General features: G+C 54.1%; 1 protein-coding gene across 4 annotated transcripts in view; it reads left to right on the top strand.

Annotated features, from left to right (window-relative positions):
- The window catches only part of DIXDC1 (DIX domain containing 1), a 158628-nt gene extending 139767 nt beyond the window's left edge, over positions 1–18861 (top strand). For all 4 annotated transcript variants that reach the window (XM_060251355.1, XM_060251354.1, XM_060251353.1 and 1 more), the window contains 10 exons: positions 2304–2408; positions 5905–5958; positions 6242–6334; positions 6423–6494; positions 8291–8377; positions 8508–8669; positions 13881–13947; positions 16230–16338; positions 16534–16642; positions 18714–18861. In XM_060251355.1, the coding sequence (XP_060107338.1) occupies positions 2304–2408; positions 5905–5958; positions 6242–6334; positions 6423–6494; positions 8291–8377; positions 8508–8669; positions 13881–13947; positions 16230–16338; positions 16534–16642; positions 18714–18794 (939 nt within the window). In that variant the 3' untranslated portion in view covers positions 18795–18861. The remainder of the gene's footprint in view (positions 1–2303; positions 2409–5904; positions 5959–6241; positions 6335–6422; positions 6495–8290; positions 8378–8507; positions 8670–13880; positions 13948–16229; positions 16339–16533; positions 16643–18713) is intronic.
- Positions 18862–22605: the final 3744 nt, after the last annotated feature.

Below are 22605 nucleotides of genomic sequence, written 5' to 3'. Positions count from 1 at the left end.
CTCTTCAGAGTGGAGGGCAGGATATAAATCCAATATCTTCATCTACCTCACAGGCTGTCTGTTGTGGGGGGGGGGGGCGGGGGAAGGTAAAAGAGATTGTGAGCCGCTCTGAGACTCTTCGGAGTGGAGGGCGGGATATAAATTCAATATCTTCATCTACCTCACCGGGTGTCTGTTGTGGGGGAGGAAGGGAAAGGAGATTGTGAGCCGCTCTGAGACTCTTCGGAGTGGAGGGCGGGATATAAATTCAATATCTTCATCTACCTCACCGGGTGTCTGTTGTGGGGGAGGAAGGGAAAGGAGATTGTGAGCCGCTCTGAGACTCTTCGGAGTGGAGGGCGGGGTATAAATCCAATATCTTCTTCGCTGGCTCAGCCATGGCAAAAACATAAGGGGGTGGGAGGAAGCAGGCTGCACCCGACAGGGCCCCCTGGAAGTTGAGGCAGGGCCCCTGCAAGCCCCCCTCCGTCGAGCCTGCTTTGTTCTATACAAACTTAGCAGTTCCCCCCCCCCGGTTTGTCATGTATCGTATCTGCGTTTCTGTTCACAAAACCTCTGTATTTGATGCTGAACCTGGAGCCAGACTGTGGATCAAAGAATCTGCACAGCAGGGCCAGGAACTAAAAAAGAAAACATTCCCACAAACGGCAGCGATGGGGGGGGGGGGGGGGGAGCAAACCCAGCATTCTAGGAAAATATTAAATTTTTTAAAAAAAATTACTAGAGGGATGAAAATTCCAAAGTTTTCAAACGCCAGGCTCTGGTGCGATTGCATCACAATTTTGGATGGCTCAGACAGGCCCGGGCAAGAATCTGCAGTTGCCTGGGGAATGGAGAAGGGCTGCTGCAGCTTCGTTTGGAAACCTGAGGTGACTTTGTCAGGGAGTCGAGAAGCAAGTAGAAAGATGGGGGGTGGGGGAGGGAGGAAAGGAAGACAGAGGACAAGGGGAGGAAGTAGTTGGTGTGTGCCCAGAGGAAGGAAGAGCGGAGAGGCTGTGAGGGCGAGGAAGGGAGTGGGGGGGAGGGAGAACAGCTGTGGGGGGAGGAGGAGGTTCTTCCCCCACGAGCCCTCCTCACAAGTCCCCGGTTTGTGCTTCATAATTGTGAAAGGGTTCCAGGCGCCCCCCTCCATAGGAATTGTGACAGGGCTTTCAGAAATTCGATCCCGGTGCCCAGGAATGCAAAGCGTCTCAGAACAGGACGTTCTAGTAGGGCTTGAGCTGGATTCCACACATCCAGGAGATCTTGCCGCGATCGCTGTGTGATGTGAAGGGAACGGCTTCGCGCCGGACTGCCCGAAAGAGAGAGGCAGCTCGGTGGGGTCAGCGAAGCTGGGATTAGACCCAGCCTGCTCCCCTGTGTTGACCCTGGCAAGTCTCTTTCCCCTAGACCAGGGGTGGCCAAACTGCGGCTCCGGAGCTACATGTGGCTCTTTCACACATACTGTATGGCTCCCGAAGCCCCCACTGCCCCAACAGCTGGCTTGGAGAAGGCATTTCTCTCTTTAAGAGAGCCAGTTTGGTGTAGTGGTTAAGTGCACGGACTCTTATCTGGGAGAACTGGGTTTGATTCCCAACTCCTCCACTTGCAGCTGCTGGAATGGGCCTTGGGTCAGCCAGAGCTCAGGCAGAGGTTGTCCTTGAAAGAGCAGCTTCTGGGAGAGCTCTCTCAGCCCCACTCACCTCACAGGGTGTCTGTTGTGGGGGAGGAAGGGAAAGGAGATTGTGAGCCGCTCTGAGACTCTTCAGAGTGGAGGGCGGGATATAAATCCAATATCTTCATCTAGCTCACAGGGTGTCTGTTGTGGGGGAGGAAGGGAAAGGAGATTGTGAGCCGCTTTGAGACTCTTTGGAGTGGAGGGCGGGATATAAATCCAATATCTTCATCTACCTCACAGGGTGTCTGTTGTGGGGGAGGAAGGGAAAGGAGATTGTGAGCCGCTCTGAGACTCTTTAGAGTTGGGGGCGGGATATAAATCCAATATCTTCTTCTTCTTTAAACCACTTCTGCAAGCCAAGCCAGCCGGCAGCTTGGAGAAGGCCTTTAAAGTTAAAGTTGCTTTCTTTCCACTTCTCCCTCCCTCCCATCATCCGTTTGCCTTCCTGCCTTGCAGCTCTCGAACATCTGACATTCATGTCTCGCGGCTCTCAAACATCTGACATTTATTCTAGGCGGCTCTTGCATTAAGCAAGTTTGACCAACACTGCCCTAGGCCCAGGAGAAGACTTTGCCCTCCCCCTGCTCGCTCGCCCGCCCCGCGATGCCCGTCGGTCTTCTCTCAGAGGGTGTGTTTCTTTTCCCAGGATGCCTTGCAGCAGCGGCTGGCCCAGCAGGATGCTCTCATCCTGCAGCTAAAGCAAGAGCTGCTGAGAGCCAACATGGACAAGGAGGAGCTTCACAGCCAGCAGGTGAGCATGTCCTTCGTGCATGCGTGTGCGCGTGTGAAGTGCCGTCAAGTCATGGACAACTTAGGAAACCCCGTAGAGATTTCCAAGGCCAGGTTCGGAGGCGGCTGGCCACGGCCTGCCTCTGCCTAGTGACCCTGGGCTTCTGGGTGGCTTCCCTTCCGAGTGCTAACCAGGGCCAAGCCTTCTTAGCTTTCAAGATCTGACGACGCTGGCTCGGGGCATGGAGGTCAAGACGTCCTCCTTAAACCACAGGCAGCCTCTGCAGAGGCCACAGGGGAAGGGGCTCCAGAATGCGTTAAGGGGGCGCCGGCTGGTGAAGCTGAACAGCCAGCAGTAATGAGTCCAAGTGACAAGTGAGGGGCCACCAGTGAAAAGGCCCTGTTCTTGGTTGCCACCCACTTCACCTCCGAAGGCAAGGATGCAGACGGCGGGGCTTCAGCTCCCCCTGCCCTGTTCTGTTCCCCCAACAAAACCCTCCTTTTGGTCGAGGAAAAAGGGACTGGTGCTTATTATGGCAGGCCTCTGCCCTGGCACCAGGGCCACAGTACAAATCTCCTTTCCCCACTGTGACCTGCCTTTTCTGGAGGAAACCTGGCTGCAGGTTCATCCTACAGGTCGCCCATCAGCCTTGGGTTCTCTTGGCCACACCAAGGTCAGAGCTGTGCTTGTCGTCCATTCTGTATGGATGAGGCGGCTGCGGGCTTGAGTGGGCCAAGAAGCCAGGCAGGGGGCACCTGCGAAGAAGAAGAAGATTTTGGATTTATATCCCGCCCTATACTCTGAATCTCAGAGTCTCAGAGCGGTCACAATCTCTTCTACCTCCCCCCCCCCCCACACACACAACAAACACCCTGTGAGGTGGGTGGGGCTGAGAGTACTTTTACAGCAGCTGCCCTTTCAAGGACACCTCCTACGAAAGCTACAGCTGACCCAAGGCCATCTCAGCAGGTGTGAGTGGAGGAGTGCGGAATCAAACCCGGTTCTCCCAGATAAGAGAGCTCTGGCTGACCCAAGGCCATTCCAGCAGCTGCAAGTGGAGGAGTGGGGAAGCAAACCCGGTTCTCCCAGATAAGAGAGCTCTGGCTGACCCAAGGCCATTCCAGCAGCTGCAAGTGGAGGAGTGTGGAATCAAACCCGGTTCTCCCAGATAAGAGAGCTCTGGCTGACCCAAGGCCATTCCAGCAGCTGCAAGTGGAGGAGTGCGGAATCAAACCCGCTTCTCCCAGATAAGAGAGCTCTGGCTGACCCAAGGCCATTCCAGCAGCTGCTAGTGGAGGAGTGGGGAATCAAACCCGGTTCTCCCAGATAAGAGAGCTCTGGCTGACCCAAGGCCATTCCAGCAGCTGCTAGTGGAGGAGTGGGGAATCAAACCCGGTTCTCCCAGATAAGAGAGCTCTGGCTGACCCAAGGCCATTCCAGCAGCTGCTAGTGGAGGAGTGGGGAATCAAACCCGGTTCTCCCAGATAAGAGAGCTCTGGCTGACCCAAGGCCATTCCAGCAGCTGCAAGTGGAGGAGTGGGGAATCAAACCCGGTTCTCCCAGATAAGAGAGCTATGGCTGACCCAAGGCCATTCCAGCAGCTGCAAGTGGAGGAGTGGGGAATCAAACCCGGTTCTCCCAGATAAGAGAGCTATGGCTGACCCAAGGCCATTCCAGCAGCTGCTAGTGGAGGAGTGGGGAATCAAACCCGGTTCTCCCAGATAAGAGAGCTATGGCTGACCCAAGGCCATTCCAGCAGCTGCAAGTGGAGGAGTGGGGAATCAAACCCGGTTCTCCCTGATAAGAGAGCTCTGGCTGCCCCAAGGCCTTTCCAGCAGCTGCAAGTGGAGGAGTGGGGAATCAAACCCGGTTCTCCCAGATAAGAGAGCTCTGGCTGACCCAAGGCCTTTCCAGCAGCTGCAAGTGGAGGAGTGGGGAATCAAACCCGGTTCTCCCTGATAAGAGAGCTCTGGCTGCCCCAAGGCCTTTCCAGCAGCTGCAAGTGGAGGAGTGGGGAATCAAACCCGGTTCTCCCAGATAAGAGAGCTCTGGCTGACCCAAGGCCATTCCAGCAGCTGCTAGTGGAGGAGTGGGGAATCAAACCCGGTTCTCCCAGATAAGAGAGCTATGGCTGACCCAAGGTCATTCCAGCAGCTGCAAGTGGAGGAGTGGGGAATCAAACCCGGTTCTCCCTGATAAGAGAGCTATGGCTGACCCAAGGCCTTTCCAGCAGCTGCAAGTGGAGGAGTGGGGAATCAAACCCGGTTCTCCCAGATAAGAGAGCTCTGGCTGACCCAAGGCCATTCCAGCAGCTGCAAGTGGAGGAGTGGGGAATCAAACCCGGTTCTCCCAGATAAGAGAGCCATGGCTGACCCAAGGCCTTTCCAGCAGGTGCAAGTGGAGGAGTGGGGAATCAAACCCGGTTCTACCTGATAAGAGAGTTATGGCTGACCCAAGGCCATTCCAACAGCTGCAAGTGGAGGAGTGGGGAATTAAACCCGGTTCTCCCTGATAAGAGAGCTATGGCTGACCCAAGGCCATTCCGGCAGCTGCAAGTGGAGGAGTGGGGAATCAAACCCAGTTCTCCTAGATAAGAGAGCTCTGGCTGACCCAAGGCCATTCCAGCAGCTGCAAGTGGAGGAGTGGGGAATCAAACCCGGTTCTCCTAGATAAGAGAGCTCTGGCTGACCCAAGGCCATTCCGGCAGCTGCAAGTGGAGGAGTGGGGAATCAAACCCGGTTCTCCCTGATAAGAGAGCTATGGCTGACCCGAGGCCATTCCAGCAGCTGCAAGTGGAGGAGTGGGGAATCAAACCCGATTCTCCCTGATAAGAGAGTTATGGCTGACCCGAGGCCATTCCAGCAGCTGCAAGTGGAGGAGTGGGGAATCAAACCCGGTTCTCCCTGATAAGAGAGCTCTGGCTTACCCAAGGCCATTCCAGCAGCTGCAAGTGGAGGAGTGGGGAATCAAACCCGGTTCTCCCTGATAAGAGAGCTCTGGCTGACCCAAGGCCATTCCGGCAGCTGCAAGTGGAGGAGTGGGGAATCAAACCCGGTTCTCCCTGATAAGAGAGCTCTGGCTGACCCAAGGCCATTCCGGCAGCTGCAAGTGGAGGAGTGGGGAATCAAACCCGGTTCTCCCTGATAAGAGAGCTATGGCTGACCCGAGGCCATTCCGGCAGCTGCAAGTGGAGGAGTGGGGAATCAAACCCGGTTCTCCCTGATAAGAGAGCTATGGCTGACCCGAGGCCATTCCGGCAGCTGCAAGTGGAGGAGTGGGGAATCAAACCCGGTTCTCCCTGATAAGAGAGCTCTGGCTGACCCGAGGCCATTCCGGCAGCTGCAAGTGGAGGAGTGGGGAATCAAACCCGGTTCTCACAGATAAGAGTCCGCGCACTTCACCACTACACCAGACTGGCTCCCATGCTGTGCTTTGTGTCTTGCTGAATGCTGGACTTGGCCCCTGGTGCCAGTGACTAGTGAGGAGGGACCCTTACGTGGCCGTTGTGCTTCCACAGGCTGATCTGCAGAGGAAGGTGGAAGAGAGGAATCGGCTGCTGGCGGAATACAAAGTAAGGGAGTCTTCCTGCCTCTCTGCGGTCATTAGAATCGTGGCAGACCCCCCCAGACGTGTCTCCAGCTGCTGGCTCTTCCACTCTCTTAATTCCTTGGTGGTGCTGTGCAGTGTCCCCGTGGCATCCAAGCAGCGCAGCACCCTGGGTGGGGGGTCCTGCCTGACCTTTCCTAAGAAGCTCCAGCTCCACGGGCCATGCTGACCCTTGTCCCCATCTTGACCGCTGTGTGGAGCGAGCCCCCCGCCCCTCGCTGAAGTCCTCTGTTCTTCTCGCCTTGCAGAAGGAGCTGGCCCAGAAGGACCGGCACTTACACCAACACCAGGCCAAGATGGACGAGATGCTGCGGCAGCTCTCCGAGGCCAGCTACCAGCAGGTACGTACGTGGCACCCCTGCTCCCTCCGCGCCCGCCTTCTGGCCCTCTTGCCCCTGCCGCCCGTTGACCCGCTTCTTCCCTCTGCAGGCAGATTTGGAGCGGGAGCTGGAGCACAAAGAAGCCCTCTTGGCTCAGTGCATGAAGAAGGATGCCGAGGAGGTGGGTGGGGCTTGAGATGTGGGAGGGGCGCGTGGGGGGGAGGGACAAAGTTCCCCCCGCTTGTCTTGTTCCGGATGCTTCTTCGGCTGTTCCAACACCAGCTCCTGATTGGGCCCAGTAGACGCAACAGTCAGCAGCTCCTTAAGACTAGACCGCTGGGCAAGAAGGACACGCCTTTGCGTCGCGAGTGGCTCTTGGCAGCCCCATCCAGAAGGGTGTTCAAGGCCGTTCCTTGCCTCTGTGTAGCCGCCCTGGTCTCTCTTTCAAGTGCTGACTGTAGTGACCCCGCTTAGTTGCTGCGTCCTAAAAAGATCAGGCCAAACACGGCTGTTTGGGCTGCTCTGCAGGGTAAAGTTTCAGCCACGTCGGCCTGCGGTGAAACAGCTAGATTCGAGTCCACCTTAGAGTTTCCAGGGGCGCAGCCTTTCAAGAGCCAAAGCTCTGATGAAGAAAGGAGCTCTGATTCTCTTAACGCTTACATCCCCGAAATGCTTGTTGATCTATACGGTGCTGCTGGACTCAAGTCTACCTGTTCTCCTCAGTAGAGACAGACATATTATAGAAAGAAGAGTCCCCGCCGGTTCCTCAGCCAGGAGATGAACCCGGCTCCCTCCTGGCTTTGCAACCGGAACGGCAAAACAATCAAACGCAAGCACATTAGTCAGTCTCTCCTGTCCCACCGTGCTTTGGGGCTGGTCCTCTAGGGCCTGTTAAAAATAAAGTGCCATGTATGCTTTTTGGTTAAGTCATCCTTTAGTTAAGTCATCCTTTTAAAAAAAAAGAAAGAAAAAGAAAAACATTATTTTTAAATTGCAAACTGAATCTGGGACTTGGCGGGGCAGGGCAGGGGAATCAGGTAGTAATGTAATAGGCACTAGCCAATGGCACCATGCAGAACGTAAGAACATAGGAGAAGCCATGTTGGATCAACACTCTGTGTCACATAAGAACATCAGAGAAGCCCTGTTGGATCAGGCCAATGGCCCATCCAGTCCAACACTCTGTGTCACATAAGAACATAAGAGAAGCCCTGTTGGATCAGGCCAATGGCCCCTCCAGTCCAACATTCTGTGTCACATAAGAACAGAAGAGAAGCCATGTTGGATCAGGCCAATGGCCCATCCAGTCCAACACTCTGTGTCACACAGTGGCCTATATACACACACACACACTGTGGCTAATAGCCACTGATGGACCTGTGCTCCATATTTTTATCTAAACCCCTCTTGAAGGTGGCCATGCTTGTGGCCGCCACCACCTCCTGTGGCAGTGAATTCCACATGTTAATCACCCTTTGGGTGAAGAAGTACCTCCTTTTATCCGTTTTAACCTGTCTGCTCAGCAATTTCATTGAATGCCCACGAGTTCTTGTATTGTGAGAAAGGGAGAAAAGGACTTCTTTCTCTACCTTCTCCATCCCGTGCATGATCTTGTAAACCTCTCTCATGTCACCCCGCAGTCGACGTTTCTCCAAGCTAAAGAGCCCCATGCAGAGTTGGCTTCTGCTGCCCAGTTGCAGAACTGCCCCCCCCAACCCAATCTGGCTCTATAAGAGCTGGAGGAATGGTACTTTTGGATTCAGTGCTTCCAAACTGTCTCCAGTGCTTCAAAAATACAATGCATTCATTCATTCATTTTATACCCCATCCTCCCCCCATCCTTGATCACCTGTAGATAAGAGTAGCAAATTACACTGGGTTCCTAATACACCTGGTTTCCCTAAGAATCCCAGTGGGGGAAGATCCGGTCTGTCCTCTAAAAGCTTGGGGGGTGTGTGTTTTTATCTGGCCGAGCAGGTCATTGTCTACGGCAACCACAGCTCTCAGAGCAACGGCTTCCTGCAGCCCTCAGGAAAAGGAGCAACGTCCACAACTCACAGAGGGGTGAGTCCCTTTCTCTTCCTTCCCCCTGGAGCCCCCTTGCCTGGCAGGGATGCGGAAACCGGGGACACGGGTGGAGCGCCCTGGCCGCTGACTTCCGCTTCCTCTTGATTTCCGCCGCCCGCTCGGACAGACCAGCGACCTGCAGCTGGTGCGCGAGGCCCTCCGGAGCTTGCGGAACAGCTTCAGCGGCCATGATCCCCAGCACCACACCATCGACAGCCTGGAGCAAGGCATCTCCAGCCTGATGGAGAGGCTGCACCGCCTGGAGATGCAGAAGAGGCAGGAGAGGCGGGTGAATATATGAATATATGAAGCTGCCTTATACTGAATCAGACCCTTGGTCCATCAAAGTCAGTATTGTCTTCTCAGACTGGCAGTGGCTCTCCAGGGTCCCAAGCTGAGGTTTTTCACACCTATTTGCCTGGACCCTTTTTTTTTGGAGATGCCAGGATTGAACCTGGGACCTTCTGCTTCCCAAGCAGATGCGCTACCACTGAGCCACCGTCCCTCCCCAAGGAGAGGCGTTGCCAGAAGCAGCCAGTGTTTGCAGGATGTTTTGATCAGGACTGAATGGGGGTCACCTGCGTGTGGGAGGGGCTTGTGGGTGATCCTGCCAGCAGGAGCGAGAGAGAGAGAGCCTTCCGGTCCAGTTCCCTTGATCTGCCATCCCTTCTTGCTTGCCAGGTGCCGAGAGTCTGCAGCAGAGGAGGCCCGCCCCATATCCCTCGTGCACGCAGGTCACCTGGGATGCCCCTCTTCACACAGGTCTGCAGGAGGGTCTTTCTGCTTCAGTGCTAGAGCCCCAGCCAGAGGGCAAATTCATGCAACCATGCACACAGGGACGCTGCACTGGCAATGCACTTTTTTATTTATTAGTTATTTATTTATTCTTTTCTATTTATAACCCACCCTCCTCACACCTGTGTGAACAACATGCGCAATTCCGGCTTTGTTGTGATCCCTTTCTGCAGTGCGAGCAGGTGGGAGACCAAGGCAAGCAAACCAGGGGCAGTGGCTTATACCAGGGGTGGCCAATGGTAGCTCTCCAGATGTTTTTTTTCCCTACAACTCCCATCAGCCCCAGCCATTGGCCATGCTGGCTGGGGCTGATGGGAGTTGTAGGCAAAAAACTTCTGAAGAACAAGAAATTGGATTTATATCCTGCCCTCCACTCTGAAGAGTCTCAGAGCGGCTCACAATCTCCTTTCCCTTCCTCCCCCACAACAGACACCCTGTGAGGTAGATGAAGATATTGGATTTATATCCTGCCCTCCACTCTGAAGAGTCTCAGAGCGGCTCACAATCTCCTTTCCCTTCCTCCCCCACAACAGACACCCTGTGAGGTAGATGAAGATATTGGATTTATATCCCGCCCTCCACTCCGAAGAGTCTCAGAGCGGCTCACAATCTCCTTTCCCTTCCTCCCCCACAACAGACACCCTGTGAGGTAGATGAAGATATTGGATTTATATCCCGCCCTCCACTCCGAAGAGTCTCAGAGCGGCTCACAATCTCCTTTACCTTCCTCCCCCACAACAGACACCCTTTGAGGTAGATGAAGATATTGGATTTATATCCCGCCCTCCACTCCGAAGAGTCTCAGAGCGGCTCACAATCTCCTTTCCCTTCCTCCCCCACAACAGACACCCTGTGAGGTAGATGAAGATATTGGATTTATATCCCGCCCTCCACTCTGAAGAGTCTCAGAGCGGCTCACAATCCCCTTTCCCTTCCTCCCCCACAACAGACACCCTGTGAGGTGGGTGGGGCTGGAGAGGGCTCTCACAGCAGCTGCCCTTTCAAGGACAACCTCTGCCAGAGCTATGGCTGACCCAAGGCCATGCTAGCAGGTGCAAGTGGAGGAGTGGGGAATCAAACCCGGTTCTCCCAGATAAGAGTCCGCACACTTAACCACTACCCCAAACTGGCTCTCACAAGGACAGTTCTGCCAGAGCTATGGCTGACCCAAGGCCATTCCAGCAGGTGCAAGTGGAGGAGTGGGGAATCAAACCCGGTTCTCCCAGATAAGAGTCCGCACACTTAACCATTACACCAAACTGGCTCTCACAAGGACAGCTCTGCAAGAGCTATGGCTGACCCAGGGCCATTCCAGCAGCTGCAAGTGGAGGAATGGGGAATCAGACCTTGTTCTCCCAGATAAGAGTCCGCATACTTAACCACTACACCAAACTGAAGAGCTACCGTTGGCCACCCCAGCATTATACTACCACACGGTCGGTCCCTCTTGCTCAGTACTGAATTCTCTGATTGGTACCAAGTCTCCCAAGATCTCCGGCAAAAAAGGGTCCTTCCCAATACTCGCTGTCTGCACTCCTAAGTGAAGGGAGCAAGGGCTGAACCCAGGTGGATGTGCCTGAAGCAGTCCATCAAAGTCCGTTTTGCCCAGGGCTTTTTTTGTAGCAGGGCCTCCTTTGCATCTTAGGCTGCACCCCCCTGATGTAGGGAGCAATTCTCCTGGAGCTTACAGGGCTCTTCTTACAGGGCCTTCTGTAAACTCTCGGAGGATTGGCTACATCAAGGGGGTGTGGCCTGATGCGCAAAAAGAAGCCCTGGCTTTGTCCACTCCAAGGCGAAGGTCTTTGATGCCTTGTACTCCCTGCTGGTCCTTTTAACTGGAGATGGCGGAGATTGAACCTGGGACTCTGCTGCAGGCCAAGCAGGGGCTTTTCCCCACAAACATGTCCTACCTCAAGATGGGCAGCCGCGTTTGTTCGTCTGGAGCAGCAGAAAAGAGCCAGAGTCCGGGAGCACTCGGAAGGCCAACAACATTTGTGGCAGGGGAGCGGCCTCCCTGAGAAAAGTTAGTTTCCTCAGGGGCTCACAAAAGCTCCTCCCCTCCCACAGATTTCATTAGCCGCTACTAGACTCTAGGTCTTTTCTCCTGGTGTGTTTTAATGGAGACCTGCAGAGATCCCTGAAAGCGGAGATGCACTGTGCGGCAGCCCTTCCTGACTCACCGGATGCATCTGGCTTGCTGAAGGCCAAAACGGCTTGGTGCAAAAGGGTTTAGGTGACGCTTGCGTGATAAGGGGAAGACCCGTGCAGGCCCTGGCTGCTCAGAGGATATGGCATCGCAGGTCACCGTGGGAGGCAGGAATGAAATTCCCAGTGCCATCGAGTGCCAGATTTCTTTCCAGCTTCAAGGAAAGGGGCGGGGAGAGAGGCTGAGGGATTTAGGAGTCCTGGGATTGGAGGTTTTTAAGCAGAGGCTAGATGGCCCTCTGACAGCAATGAAGATCCTGTGAATTTAGGGAGAGGCGTTTTGTGAGTTTCCTGCATCGTGCAGGGGGTTGGACTAGATGACCCTGGAGGGCCCTTCCAACTCTAGGATTCTATAAATTGCTTTCCAGCTTAGAAAGCAAAGACGGGGAGCCGAAGTACCTCCTGGGGACTCCCTGGCTTAGCAGCCCTCAGAGCAGATTGCGTGCCAGGAGAGCTCGGGAAGGTGGGATTGGGAGATGCCCCCTGCTTGCGTTCTCCCGGTTGGCCACGTGCCTTGCAGCAGATGACTTGCACTCCCCAGATGGGAGATTCCTGCCTTAGGAAGCGGCCCAGGTGAGCGTCTTGGAATCTGGAGGCTAAAGGAGCCCCTGTGGACCGCTGCTGCTGCTGCAGGGCTCTGGAAACCTGCCTCGCGCCGCCTGTTCTGGCCTTCCTTGGGAGTTGCGGTCCCTTTGCCTCTGACGGAGCGCAGCCTTTAATCAGCGTCACCCATCTGTTGTTTTTCTTCCCGCTGACCTTTCCGTTGGAGGATGGGGGTGTCCCTGTGTCACTGCTGTGCAGCAGGCCGGCCAGACCGGCGGCTTGCTTTCCTTGTCCTCTGCCTTGCTCGTTGTGGTCGGCCCTGGGGGACGGGGGGGGGGGACACAGAAGAAAGCAGCTGTTTGTTTATATGTTTCCGTTGAATTCTTTTATAGTTTTCGATGCATGTTTGATTGCTCAAACGTTCCAATGTCTTTTACGTTCACTGCCTTGTGGCCCCGGATTGGGAAGGGAAGGTGGCATAAAAATGGTTTTGACGATGAGGAGGGGGATACTGACAACCCACCTGTCAATCACCAGGGCAAGGACATTTTCTGTGACCGTCCCTGCTCTCCTCTTGGGAACCAGTTCCCCGTGGGAGTTTTGTGTCCTTCCAGCATCCCTTAAGGCAAGCAAGGCTGCTGTGTTTCGGGCAGCCTTTCCCTTACCATTACAAACCGGGGAGCTGGCCAGTTGTTTTTCCCCTTCAGATTGGCTTCTTAAGTTGATGTGTTCCTTGGTTTTACTGTCTTATACTTTTTGTGTTTATTTGTATCGTATTTATGAGAGTCAGTTTGGTGTAGTGGTTAAGTGTGCAGACTCTTATCTGGGAGAACTGGGTTTGATTCCCCACTCCTCCACTTGCAGCTGCTAGCATGGCCTTGGGTCAGCCATAGCTCTGGCAGAGCTGTCCTTGTGAGAGCCAGTTTGGTGTAGTGGTGAAGTGTGCGGACTCTTATCTGGGAGAACCAGGCTTGATTCCCTACTCCTCCATTTGCACCTGCTGGAATGCACTTGGGTCAGCCATAGCTCTGGCAGAGCTGTCCTTGTGAGAGCCAGTTTGGTGTAGTGGTGAAGTGGGCGGACTCTTATCTGGGAGAACTGGGTTTGATTCCCTACTCCTCCATTTGCACCTGCTGGAATGCACTTGGGTCAGCCATAGCTCTGGCAGAGCTGTCCTTGTGAGAGCCAGTTTGGTGTAGTGGTGAAGTGAGCGGACTCTTATCTGGGAGAACTGGGTTTGATTCCCCACTCCTCCACTTGCAGCTGCTGGAATGGCCTTGGGTCAGCCATCGCTCTGGCAGAGCTGTCCTTGTGAGAGCCAGTTTGGTGTAGTGGTGAAGTGTGCAGACTCTTATCTGGGAGAACCGGGTTTGATTCCCCACTCCTCCACTCGCAGCTGCTGGAATGGCCTTGGGTTAGCCATAGCACTCACAGGAGTTGTCCTTGAAAGGGCAGCTGCGGTAAGAGCTCTCTCAGCCCCACCCACCTCACAGGGTGTCTGTTGTTGGGTTGGGGGAGAGAGGTAAAGGAGATTGTGACTGCTCTGAGACTCAGATTCAGAGCATATGAATCCAATGCCCATCTTCTTTTTCTTCTTATATTCATCGTCCTTCAAATGTTGTACACTTCCCCAAATCCCCTGTGGGGAACTGGGTGCGGGTTATGAACCAGACAAACAAATAGGAAGCTTAGACTATGGAATCTGACCCTGTCTGCTGAGCCATGAACAATAACTTTCTAGCTCTCTTCCAAATACACAGAGCAGACAGTCCATTTTGTGCATCTTTGAGGGGCGGGGTTTGGTGCCAGGCAGGGCTCAGTCCCAGGGCCTGCTGGGGGCACGAGACCCTCCCTCCAGCCTCTTGACTGTCCTCAGAGTCCAGGAACGTCTATGTAGCCTGGGCAGGAGTCCTTTTTTTCTTTCCTTCATTCCTCCCGTTTCCTTCCTCCCACCCAGGGCCGAGGGAAGTCACCCGTCGACCACCCGACCAACGACTGCAGAGACTCCTGGCCCTCCAACTCCAGTGAGTGCAACTCCAGAGCTGCCCTCGTCCCAATCCACCAGCGAGGTTATGCTTCAGAGGCTGCTGCGCACAGTTCCTCCCGAGAGGCTGGGGAGAGCTGCCTTCCCATTCCTGTCCCCCCTCCAAGCCATCTCCCTGGTTTTGGCCTGTTGCTGTCGCACACTCCACTTGCCTGTGGGAATCTGCCTGGGTTCCATCCTCAGGCGACTCTGTTGCAGCCTCTGGGCATGAAGGAGGGAGAACAAAAATGCTACCTCGTGATTCTCAAGTGGATTTATTACAAGCCAGTCCTGCCATCTAGTGGCTGTGGCTGGTAAATGCTGTCTCTTTTTGCCACGCTCTTCCCCTTTGCTTGGTAAACGGGATGTCAAGAAGAGCCCCGCGGCCCAGAGTGGTAAAGCTGCAGTACTGCAGTCGGAGCCCTCTGCTCACGACCTGAGTTCGATCCCAGCGGAAGCTGGTTCAGGTAGCTGGCTCCAGGTCGACTCAGCCTTCTATCCTGCCGAGGTCGGTAAAAGGAGTCCCCGGCTTGCGGGGGGGGGAAAGCGTAGATGACTGGGGAAGGCAGTGGCAAACCACCACGTAAAAAAGTCTGCCGTGAAAACATTGTGAAAACGACACCCCAGAGTCGGAAACGACTGGTGCTTGCACAGGGGACTACCTTGACCTTTTTAAACATTCAAGGCTTTCCTTGGGGCTATCCATAGTGATCTGGGTGGCTCAGGCTGGCCCGATCTTGTCGGATCTCCAAAGCTAATCAGGGTCGGACGTAGTTAGTACTTGTGTGGGAGACCACCAAGGAAGCCCAGGGTTGTTACGCAGCGGCAGGCAACGGCAAAACCACCTCTGAAATGTCTCGTGCCTTGAAAACTCCGCAGGTTCACCATAAGTCAGGGGGAAAGAAACCCACACAGAGGTGAATTATTACAACCCACACAAAGGTGAGATATTACTGTTCCGCACTGAACTGCGCTGAAATTTTACGGTTCCATGCAAAGCTGGAAGCAGGCTTGAAACCGGGGCTCCACACAGACTTTACTGTAGCACAGGGGTGGCCGACGGTAGCTCTCCAGATATTATTTTTTGGCCTACAACTCCCATCAGCCCCAGCCGTTGGCCTTGCTGGCTGGGGCTGAAGGGAGTTGTAGGCAAAAAAAAATCTGGAGAGCTACCGTTGGCCACCCCTGCTGTAGCACAATGTAACTTTCCATAAGAACTGAGCAATACCTGTTGCCACAAGCGAGGGCCTATGATACGTTGACTTGGATGTAAACCCATTCCCTGAAGCTTCTGCTACTCTCAGCAATTTCCCTGTCGCCTGTTTATTTCCCTGTTTCCTTCATAGCTTTTGCCGAGCAGGGCATCTGATTGGCCTCTGGAGATCTAACCGGCTCTGCAGATTAAAAGGCATCCGGTTAAACAGGGTTAACGCCTGAAATGTTGAAAAGTTCGTTTTGCATCTGTAGTGTTAGGATTATTCATAACCTCACTCCTTGACATTTGGTAGTTATCTCCGCCTCCTGTGGCAGCCATTTTGCAGTTGGCTCCACCTCCTGTGGCAGCCATTTTGTGGCTGACTCCACCTCCTGTGGCAGTCATTTTGTGGCTGACTCCACCTCCTGTGGCAGCCGTTTTGTGGCTGACTCCACCTCCTGTGGCAGCCATTTTGTGGCTGACTCCACCTCCTGTGGCAGCCGCTTTGTGGCTGACTCAACCTCCTGTGGCAGTCGTTTTGTGGCTGACTCCACCTCCTGTGGCAGCCATTTTGTGGTTGCACCCTCCAACTTGTTTCAGAATTCCAAAGATGCGCACAGGCTCAGAACCTGCTGTATACCAAATCAGACCATCAGGCCATCCGCTCAGTATCTGGCTATTCTTTTAATCTGTTAAACCCCCCCCCACACACACACACATTTTGCATACTGACTCACTGCCCAACGCCTATATGTAGCACTGTTCTGTGTTCTCAGTTTCATTGTGCGACAAAGTGTGCATTCATGCAAAAGCTTACCCTGAATACAAACTGGTTGGCTTTAAAGGTGCCCGACTGGACTCGAACTTTCCTCAGTACCCTGCAGCTCTCTCCGGCAGGAGCCTTCCAGGGTCCTTTGCACAGTTATTTCTTGTTTCTCCCAGCTTTGCCACCCATTATCCTTCAAAAAAAAAACCTTAACAGGGATTGAATTGGAGATTTTCTGCATTCCAAGCACGCGTCCCCCCTGCGCTTCCCTGTGCAGCAGGAAGCCGACTTCTCACAGCCGCCCGGCTTCCTTTCTTTGCAGAACTGCCTCATTCTCACAGCACCCCAGCGATGGGCAGCAGCGCCTGCACCAAAGTGCTCTACTTCACGGATCGTTCCCTCACGCCTTTCATGGTCAACATACCAAAGAGGTGAGGCCAGCAACCTTCCCTTCTTGTGTCCCCATGGGGAGAACCGGGAAAGATTTTCAGTGCTGCTGCTTGGGGATTCTCTCTCCCTCAGCAGGCCGGGCCCCAGCCACCCCCGAGAGGGCAGGGCCTGGGTCTCTGGGCCACCAAGTCTCCGGGAGGGCAGCTGGCCTCATTGCTCTGCTCCTGCACGAACAGGTTGGGCGAGGTGACCTTGAGGGACTTCAAAGCAGCTATCGATCGGGAAGGAACGCACCGGTACCATTTCAAGGCCCTGGATCCGGAATTTGGCACCGTCAAAGAAGAGGTAGGAGCGTGCTTTTTGGGACTCCCTTTGAGCTTTGCTTTGCACGCAGAGCCATCATATACAAAGCAGCTTCTCTTGTGCGTGTCAAGTGCTGTTAAGCCACTTGCATTCTTGGTGCTTAGGGGGGGCCACAGTGGGAAGGCTTCTAGTGTCCTGGCCCCACTGGTGGACCTCCTGATGGCGCCTGGTTTTTTGGCCGCTGTGTGACACAGAGTGTTAGACTGGATGGGCCATTGGCCTGATCCAACATGGCTTCTCTTCTGTTCTTATGTCTGGGGAAGGGATGCTCTATATTCTTGGTGCTTTGCCGGGGGGGGAACAGTGGGAGGACTTCTAGTGTCCTGGCCCCACTGGTGGACCTCCTGATGGCACCTGGTTTTTTTGGCCACTGTGTGACACAGAGTGGATGGGCCATCGGCCTGATCCAAGATGGCTTCTCTTTTGTTCTTAAGTCTGGAGCAGTGATGCTCTGTCTTCTTGGTGCTTTGGGGAGCAACAGTGGGAGGACTTCTAGTGTCCTGGTCCCACTGATGGACCTCCTGATGGCACCTGGTTTTTTGGCCACTGTGTGACACAGAGTGTTGGACTGGATGGGCCTTGGCCTGATCCAAAATGGCTTCTCTTATGTCTGGGGCAGTGATGCTCTATATTCTTGGTGCTTGGGAGGGGCACAGTGGGAGGGCTTCTGGTGTCCTGGTCCCACTGATGGACCTCCTGATGGCGCCTGGTTTTTTGGCCGCTGTGTGACACAGTGTTGGACTGGATGGGCCCTTGGCCTCATCCAACATGGCTTCTCTTCTGTTCTTATGTCACAGCTGACTTAGGGCAATCCTATAAGTTTTTTGAGCCAAGAGACATTCGCAGGTGGCCTACTTGTGTGCAGCAGCCCTGGGCTTCCTTCCCTTGGCCATCTCCCGTGCAAGCCCTGAGCAGGGCTGACCCTGTTCGGCTTCCAAGAACTGACAAGGCTGAGCTGGCCTGGGCCATCCAGCTGAGAGCCAGTGAAGCACTGAGGTTAAGCGTGTCGGACAAAGACCTGCATTCGAAACCCCGAGTATCATGCAAACTTGTTGGGTAACCTTGAACTAGTTACAGTCTGTTAGCCTAACCTACCTCACAAGGTTGTTGTGAGAATAAAATGGAGGAGAGGAGAAGGATGGAAGCCGCTTTGGCTCCCCATTGGGGAGAAAGGCGGGTGGCGGGGGGTTATAAATGAATTAAATTTAAAAAGAAGACTGTAGATTTATATGCCGCCCTTCTCTCTGAATTAGAGACTCTGAATCTCAGAGTCTCAGAACGGCTCACAATCTCCTTTACCTTCCTCCCCCACAGTAGACACCATTGAGGTGGGTGGGGCTGAGAGAGCTCTGACAGAAGCTGCCCTTTCAAGGACAACTCCTACGAGAGCTATGGCTGACCCAAAGCCATTCCAGCAGGTGCAAGTGGAGGAGTGGGGAATCAAACCAGACAAGAGTCAGCAGCTGCCCTTTCAAGGGCAACCTCTGCCAGAGCTATGGCTGACCCAAGGCCATTCCAGCAGCTGCAAGTGGAGGAGTGGGGAATCAAACCCGGTTCTCCCAGATAAGAGTCCGCATACTTAACCACTACACCAAACTGGCTCTCACAAGGACAGCTCTGCCAGAGCTATGGCTGACCCAAGGCCATCCCAGCAGGTGCAAGTGGAGGAGTGGGGAATCAAACCCGGTTCTCCCAGATAAGAGTCCGCACACTTAACCACTACACCAAACTGGCTCTCCTGCAGGAGGCGGGGCTGAGCACAAAATGGCTGCCGCAGCTGACTTTTGCTCCTTGGCCTGTGGCGGCGGCAGCCGCCAAAGCAGCCTTTTTAAAAATTCGCACAGCAAATCAATTTTCAAATGGCCAAACAGAAGCCTTACTAGATTAAAAAAAAACCCCACCTGGCCCCACCCACTTTTTAAAAATACTTGGCAGGCTCCACGAGAGGTGCCCGTGGGTGCTGTGTGGGGGCCCCCTGCTTGCGCCGCGTCTGATGAGCAGCCGCCCCCCAAGAGGCATCCTTGACGAGGTTCTTTCTCCGCCTTCCCTGCAGGTTTTCCACGACGATGACGTCATCCCCGGCTGGGAGGGGAAGATCGTCGCCTGGGTGGAAGAGGACCACGGGGAGAACTAGTCGGGTCCCTGCAGCGCCTTTGACCTCGAAGCTCCTCCGCTGGCTGCAGCGCTCGCTGGGTACTGACCAAAAATTGGGCACGAGCCAGGACACATCTGATCCCAGCTGCCAAAAGAAAGAGACTGGGCTGCTCTGCAAAATGATGGGGATAACTTCTCTCCGCTTGCGAGGACACCCGGCACTACAGTTCTGTGGCCAAACGTTGTCAAGTTCAAAAAAACCCAATGCTGTTGGGGACAAACCAGCTCTCTTTCTTCCGTCCGTGTTGGCCTTAATGTTGTGTTTCTCCCCGCTTCTTGCTCCTGCCGCTGTCGGTAATCCAGATCACTTTCATCGGCGGCATCCAGTATTACAAGAAACCTCCCCGAGATGAAACTGAACCTGCCACCCCTGAGCTGGGCAGAGCTGCTGCAGCCGCATCCTCCGCCTCAGAAAGGCTCGGCCCATGAAGCATTCCTCTTCTGTCACCGGAAGCCCGACGGAACCTTCGCCGAGAACGACGAACGGATTGGAGCGCGGTCTGCGTCATCCGGATCACCGGGGCGATTCTTTTATGCTCTTGCTGTTTCTGTCCTGGGAGACTTGAGGAGCTTGAAGCAACCCTTGCTTTGTTTTGGGGTGTGGGAGAGGACTGTGCTCTTGTCTTCAACACCTGTTGTCACCTTCGCTTTCCTTTTAGCAAAGCAGGTTATAGGAAGTCCCCCATTTTTAGCTTCCGAAACGGGCCAGGATATTTCTCCGGAGATTGAGTGGCGAAAGAGTCCCGTTCCTGCATCTCTCTAGACGCTCTTGGATGAACTGCAAAAAAAAGAGAGAGAGAGACTGAAAGAAAAAAAGGGTGAGGGGTGATCCTGGGACAGGCAGCTTCTCTGTTTCTCAGAGCTCGGGTTTCCTAGCACTGCCTCGCTTCCACCACTGGCCGAGCTATCTCTTTTTCTAGCCGGCTTGAGCTGAGACCCGCGCAGGAACCTTTCTCTAGTGAAGCCCTGCTCCAGTGACTTGAGTTTCATCTGGGCCTCGGCACTGAGTTAGTGGCACAAAAGAGGGGTCGCCGTGCAAAACCGTCCTCCAGGGAGCGGCAGCGAGGCGACACGGCAGAACCCATCAGCGGTCACGCGGGCTCCTTGCTGCCAAGCCTGAATCCTCTGATTTGTTTCCCTCCAGCAGAATGGGAGCAGAGGCACAGCCTTCTTTTGTGCCCAGCGCACTCTTTGCAGGCACACTGAGTTTTGTGAGCTGCCCCCCCCTACCCCTTTCCCGCCACTGCCGGTCCTTGGCTTGGAAGAACCATCATACAGCTGAGACAGAAACAGAGTGCGAGATTCAGAACAGGCTTCACAGAAGACATCGTTTCTTTGTAGTTTGGGCTGCCCTCTACAGACTTGCTACCGTTCTCCACAAAGCCAGACTGTGACTCTCTAGTACAGGGGTGGCCAACGGTAGCTCTCCAGATGTTTTTTGCCTACAACTCCCATCAGCTCCAGCCATTGGCCATGCCAGCTGGGGCTGATGGGAGTTGTAGGCAAAAAACATCTGGAGAGCTACCATTGGCCACCCCTGCTCTAGTAGTCTAGGCAAGCAGCTGGAGCTATTGCAGGCTTGGAGGAGTCAGTACCAGAGAAAGAATCCATCCAGCTTTGCGTAACGTAGTCTGTCGAGCTGGGCTTCAGCCTCCTATGTTTTGGGGCGCTCCGTACATCATTGAACTGGGACCACCGGAAGAGCCCCCTGTACGCACACCCTTGGCTTCGCAAATTGCAATTGTGGGTCACCCGGGACTTTTGTTTCTCTCCTCTCCCAGCCCTCCAGCACTCCGCCACCCCCTCTCCTCATCGCTTCATCTGTCCTCGCAACCCACTGCTTTGCTTTCGGACCAGGCGGCAGCCTTGCGTGTCTCCGATGCATGTCTCCGGCACTCCCCGAACAAGCGTCTCTCTCTCTCTCTCTCTCTCTCTGCGTCAGCCTGTCTGCGTCCCTTTTTGTGTGTGTGCGGCTGAACATTTGAAGGAGAACTTGGGTTTTATCGTTTTATAGATTCGAATGTGTCCTTTTTGTAAACCTGTTCCTGTTTTCTGGAATTATTTTGTACCTGTTGATGTCATCGTCATGGTTCAAAGACAAGTGTATATTTTTATACCTGTGCGTTCCCCCACCCCCTTGTATATATTTCTGCTCCCAAAACTGCACTATATTTTATCCGTTTTTCTAGAGGACGCTTCTGTGTTTTATACGGCATCCTATTCGACGCCACGGGAAGCGACTTCCGTAACTAGCTTTGTTTTATTCTGAAGGGACGGCAGGTTCTTAACGGCTTTCTGTTTTTCCAGCCGTTTCTTGAACAGACCGCATTCGTGCGCTGCTCGTCCTGCCCCGTCCTCAGTATACGGGAAGTGCGGGAGTGCCTTTCTCACCCCTTCCCCTTGGGCGCGAACCTCCGCACGCGTTAGCCGGATTTTGAGGGAACTTGTTTAACGAGGGATAAAGGGGGGGGAAAATGGTTCTTGTCACGGAATTACTGGTTTCTCTATTGCATGAAATTTAGTGGGTCGCAAAACGACAGCATGGCATTCTCTTTACTAAAAAGACAAAGGAAACGGTCAGGCTTATTTCACCAAGGACATTTCCCACTGCGGTTGCATTCACTCTCCCCGGTCATCCAGCCCCATGGCCGGAAATCTGGGTGGGGAGGGGGCTGCTACCCTCCGTCCTCTCAGGACAGACTTAAGGACTGTCCTTCTGCAGTTCCGCACATTGTCCAGCTGTGTACTGTCGATCCGTGGCACTTGGTGACGTCTTCATGTGGTGCCTCCGTGGCTGCAGCTGCCAGTGCAGCAGGGCTTCCGCAAGACAAGGTTTCCCCATAATTCCTCTGCCCCAGACTGACCATTTCACTACAATGCACACCTTTGGGGGAGGTCCTTTTTTCACACGTTATCTTTATACAGGGCTTTATGCAGGGAGAGCCAGTTTGGTGTAGTGGTGAAGTGTGCGGACTCTTATCTGGGAGAACCGGGTTTGATTCCCCACTCCTCCACTTGCAGCTGCTGGAATGGCCTTGGGTCAGTCATAGCTCTCCCAGGAGTTGTCCTTGAAAGGTCAGCTGCTGTGAGAGCCCTCTCCAGCCCCACCCACCTCACAAGGTGTCTGTTGTGGGGGAGGAAGGTAAAGGAGATTGTGAGCCGCTCTGAGACTCTTCAAGTGGAGGGTGGGATATAAATCCAATATCTTCATCTACCTCACAGGGTGTCTGTTGTGGGGGAGGAAGGGAAAGGAGATTGTAGGCCGCTCTGAGACTCTGTCCTTGGAAGGGCAGCTGCTGTGAGAGCCCTCTCCATCCCCACCCACCTCACAGGGTGTTTGTTGTGGGGGAGGAAGGGAAAGGAGATTGTAGGCCGCTCTGAGACTCTGTCCTTGGAAGGGCAGCTGCTGGGAGAGCCCTCTCCAGCCCCACCCACCTCACGGGGTGTCTGTTGTGGGGGGGAGGAAGGGAAAAGAGATTGTGAGCTGCTCTGAGATTCTTCAGAGTGGAGGGCGGGATATAAATCCAATATCTTCTTCTTCTTGTGTGTAGCAGGAACTCCTTTGCATATTAGGCCGCACAGCCCTGATGTAGCCAGTCCTCCAAGAGCTTCCAGGTCTCTTAGTAGAGGGCCTACTGTAATCTTCAGGAGGATTGGCTACCTCAGGGGTGTGTGGCCTAATATGCAAAGGAGTTCGTGCTACAAAAAAAAAGCCCTGTCTTTATGGGTAATCGAAATCCCAATACATCATTTGATCGCTATCGGTTACTGCTTTTAAAAGAAAGTCTGAG

Source organism: Heteronotia binoei, chromosome 12 (assembly GCF_032191835.1).
Source record: "Heteronotia binoei isolate CCM8104 ecotype False Entrance Well chromosome 12, APGP_CSIRO_Hbin_v1, whole genome shotgun sequence".
NCBI classification, from domain to species: Eukaryota; Metazoa; Chordata; class Lepidosauria; order Squamata; family Gekkonidae; genus Heteronotia; species Heteronotia binoei.
Note: the sequence above shows the minus strand (reverse complement) of the source record. Positions and strands in the feature narration are given on the sequence as shown.